This window comes from Rutidosis leptorrhynchoides, chromosome 10 (genome assembly GCF_046630445.1).
Source record: "Rutidosis leptorrhynchoides isolate AG116_Rl617_1_P2 chromosome 10, CSIRO_AGI_Rlap_v1, whole genome shotgun sequence".
Lineage (NCBI taxonomy): Eukaryota > Viridiplantae > Streptophyta > Magnoliopsida > Asterales > Asteraceae > Rutidosis > Rutidosis leptorrhynchoides.
This window is the reverse complement of record NC_092342.1, coordinates 26,748,974-26,750,663: the sequence shown is the minus strand read 5'-3', so window position 1 is coordinate 26,750,663 and position 1,690 is coordinate 26,748,974. Positions and strand designations below refer to the sequence as shown.

Below are 1,690 nucleotides of genomic sequence, written 5' to 3'. Positions count from 1 at the left end.
TATAGCCTCTAGCACTTCCGATTCCGAGAATTGAACCTCAAGAGCTTTGGCCATATTTTCTTCAATTTTTGAGCCGTCCCAATTATTAAGCATCCACCCTTCAGAGTTGTTTTTCTCGAAAAGTCCCTGAAAAAAATTAAAAGCTTCAGTTTTGATTTTTGAAGGGTTAGAAGTCCATACCCCGGCGGAGTTAATTCCATGGATGTTATTTTTGTGGTGTCGGCGACGGATGTAAGAGTGAAAGAATTTGCTATTTTCATCTCCTTCTAACGCCCATTTATATCTAGCTTTTTGTTTGAGCATCTCTAATTGCATGTTTTCTTTTTGAGTAAGAGATTCACGATCTTTCATCCATTTATTTAGTTGTTCTTCATCTAAATTAGTCACCTCGGCTTTTTTTCCCAATCGTTGATAGCATTGGTTAATTCCTCAATTTCCACCTTTAGTTTACCATGCGACGTGGAGTACCATTTTCGAAGTTCTTACTTGACAATCTTTAGCTTTTCTCAAAAAATTACATCGGGTTTGTTGCTATTGACAGATGACTTCCAAGCGGCATTAATGACATCATGTGAATTTTTTTGATTCAACCATTCATCGAAAACTTTAACCGGTTTAGGCCCAAAATCGATGTCCCCATCTTTAAGAAACAGGGGGAAATGATCGGTGTGTTTCTTATCTAGAACCAACACATTCGCATTTGGCCATTGCTGAATGAAATTTTTCGAGACCAGAAACCTGTCGAGCTTGCTGAATTTTGTACCATTATCACTTATGCGAGTATACGTTCTACCACCTAAAGGCAAATCGAGAAGAGAGCTATCTTTGATGAAGTCATTAAATATTTTCGCTTTCCTTTCACAAAATTCAGTATTCTTTCTTTCGTAAGCGAATCTAGCTTCATTGAAATCACCAAAAATACCTCACATAGCACCATCATATTTCAAAGTATCTGAAAGATCATTCCACATAGTTTTTTTATCTTTCTCGGTTTGGGGACCATAAACGTTGATTAGAATGAGCTCGGTACCTAAATCCTGCCAATGTCCTTTTATCGCAATATAGGACTCTCTTTCAACAACACGGTTAGCAATAAAAATATTTGGGTCCCATATCGTTAGAATCCCGCCCGAATTTCCATTTGATTTTTTAAAAGCATACCGATAATCACAATTGCCCCAAATTCTTTCGATCCACTGCTCCGAGATTTTTTCAGCTTTAGTTTCTTGTAAAGCAATAATGTTTGGCTTATTTTGAAAACAAACTTTTTTAAACCAGTTGAATTTATTTTTATCCTCATAACCCAACCCTCTAATATTTAAAGACAGTATCTTCATTTTTAAACTTAAAAAAAGAAACACTATAAAATTAGAGGATACCTTAGTTCTTGGATGAACCCTTCTTCCTCGACAGGCCTAGAATTTCGCCAACTTCTTCGCTGTTAAATGAGTTATCCGATAAGGATTGGACGCCTTTTTCTCTTTTTTGATATGAATCGGATCTTGTGACAGCCTTTTTAACCGAAAGTTTTTTTCTAGGTCTTCTTGCTAGATTTTTGACATTTAGGAATTTTGATGAGGCGTTCCAGTTTCTAATATTAGTCCACGATTCAATTGATGTTTTACTGGAAGTTTTTCGCTTTTTGCAAGGTAGTTCTTTTCTGAAATTGTCTTGCATTGATCCACCAAAT

General features: G+C 36.0%; 1 protein-coding gene across 1 annotated transcript; it reads right to left on the bottom strand.

Moving 5' to 3' along the window:
- Nucleotides 1–506: 506 nt before the first annotated feature.
- Nucleotides 507–1,337, bottom strand: LOC139870145 (uncharacterized). The gene is made up of 2 exons (XM_071857992.1): nucleotides 1,001–1,337; nucleotides 507–898 (listed from the first exon to the last, which is right to left on the bottom strand). The coding sequence occupies exons 1-2, from the start codon at nucleotides 1,335–1,337 to the stop codon at nucleotides 507–509; spliced, it is 729 nt and encodes a 242-aa protein (XP_071714093.1).
- Nucleotides 1,338–1,690: the final 353 nt, after the last annotated feature.

Coding starts and splice junctions, on each gene's coding strand:
- LOC139870145 (XM_071857992.1), bottom strand. CDS start 1,337: ATGAAGATACTGTCTTTAAATATTAGAGGGTTGGGTTATGAGGATAAA. Junction 899..1,000: donor CATTCTAATCAACGTTTATG/GTCCCCAAACCG, acceptor ATTTCAATGAAG/CTAGATTCGCTTACGAAAGA.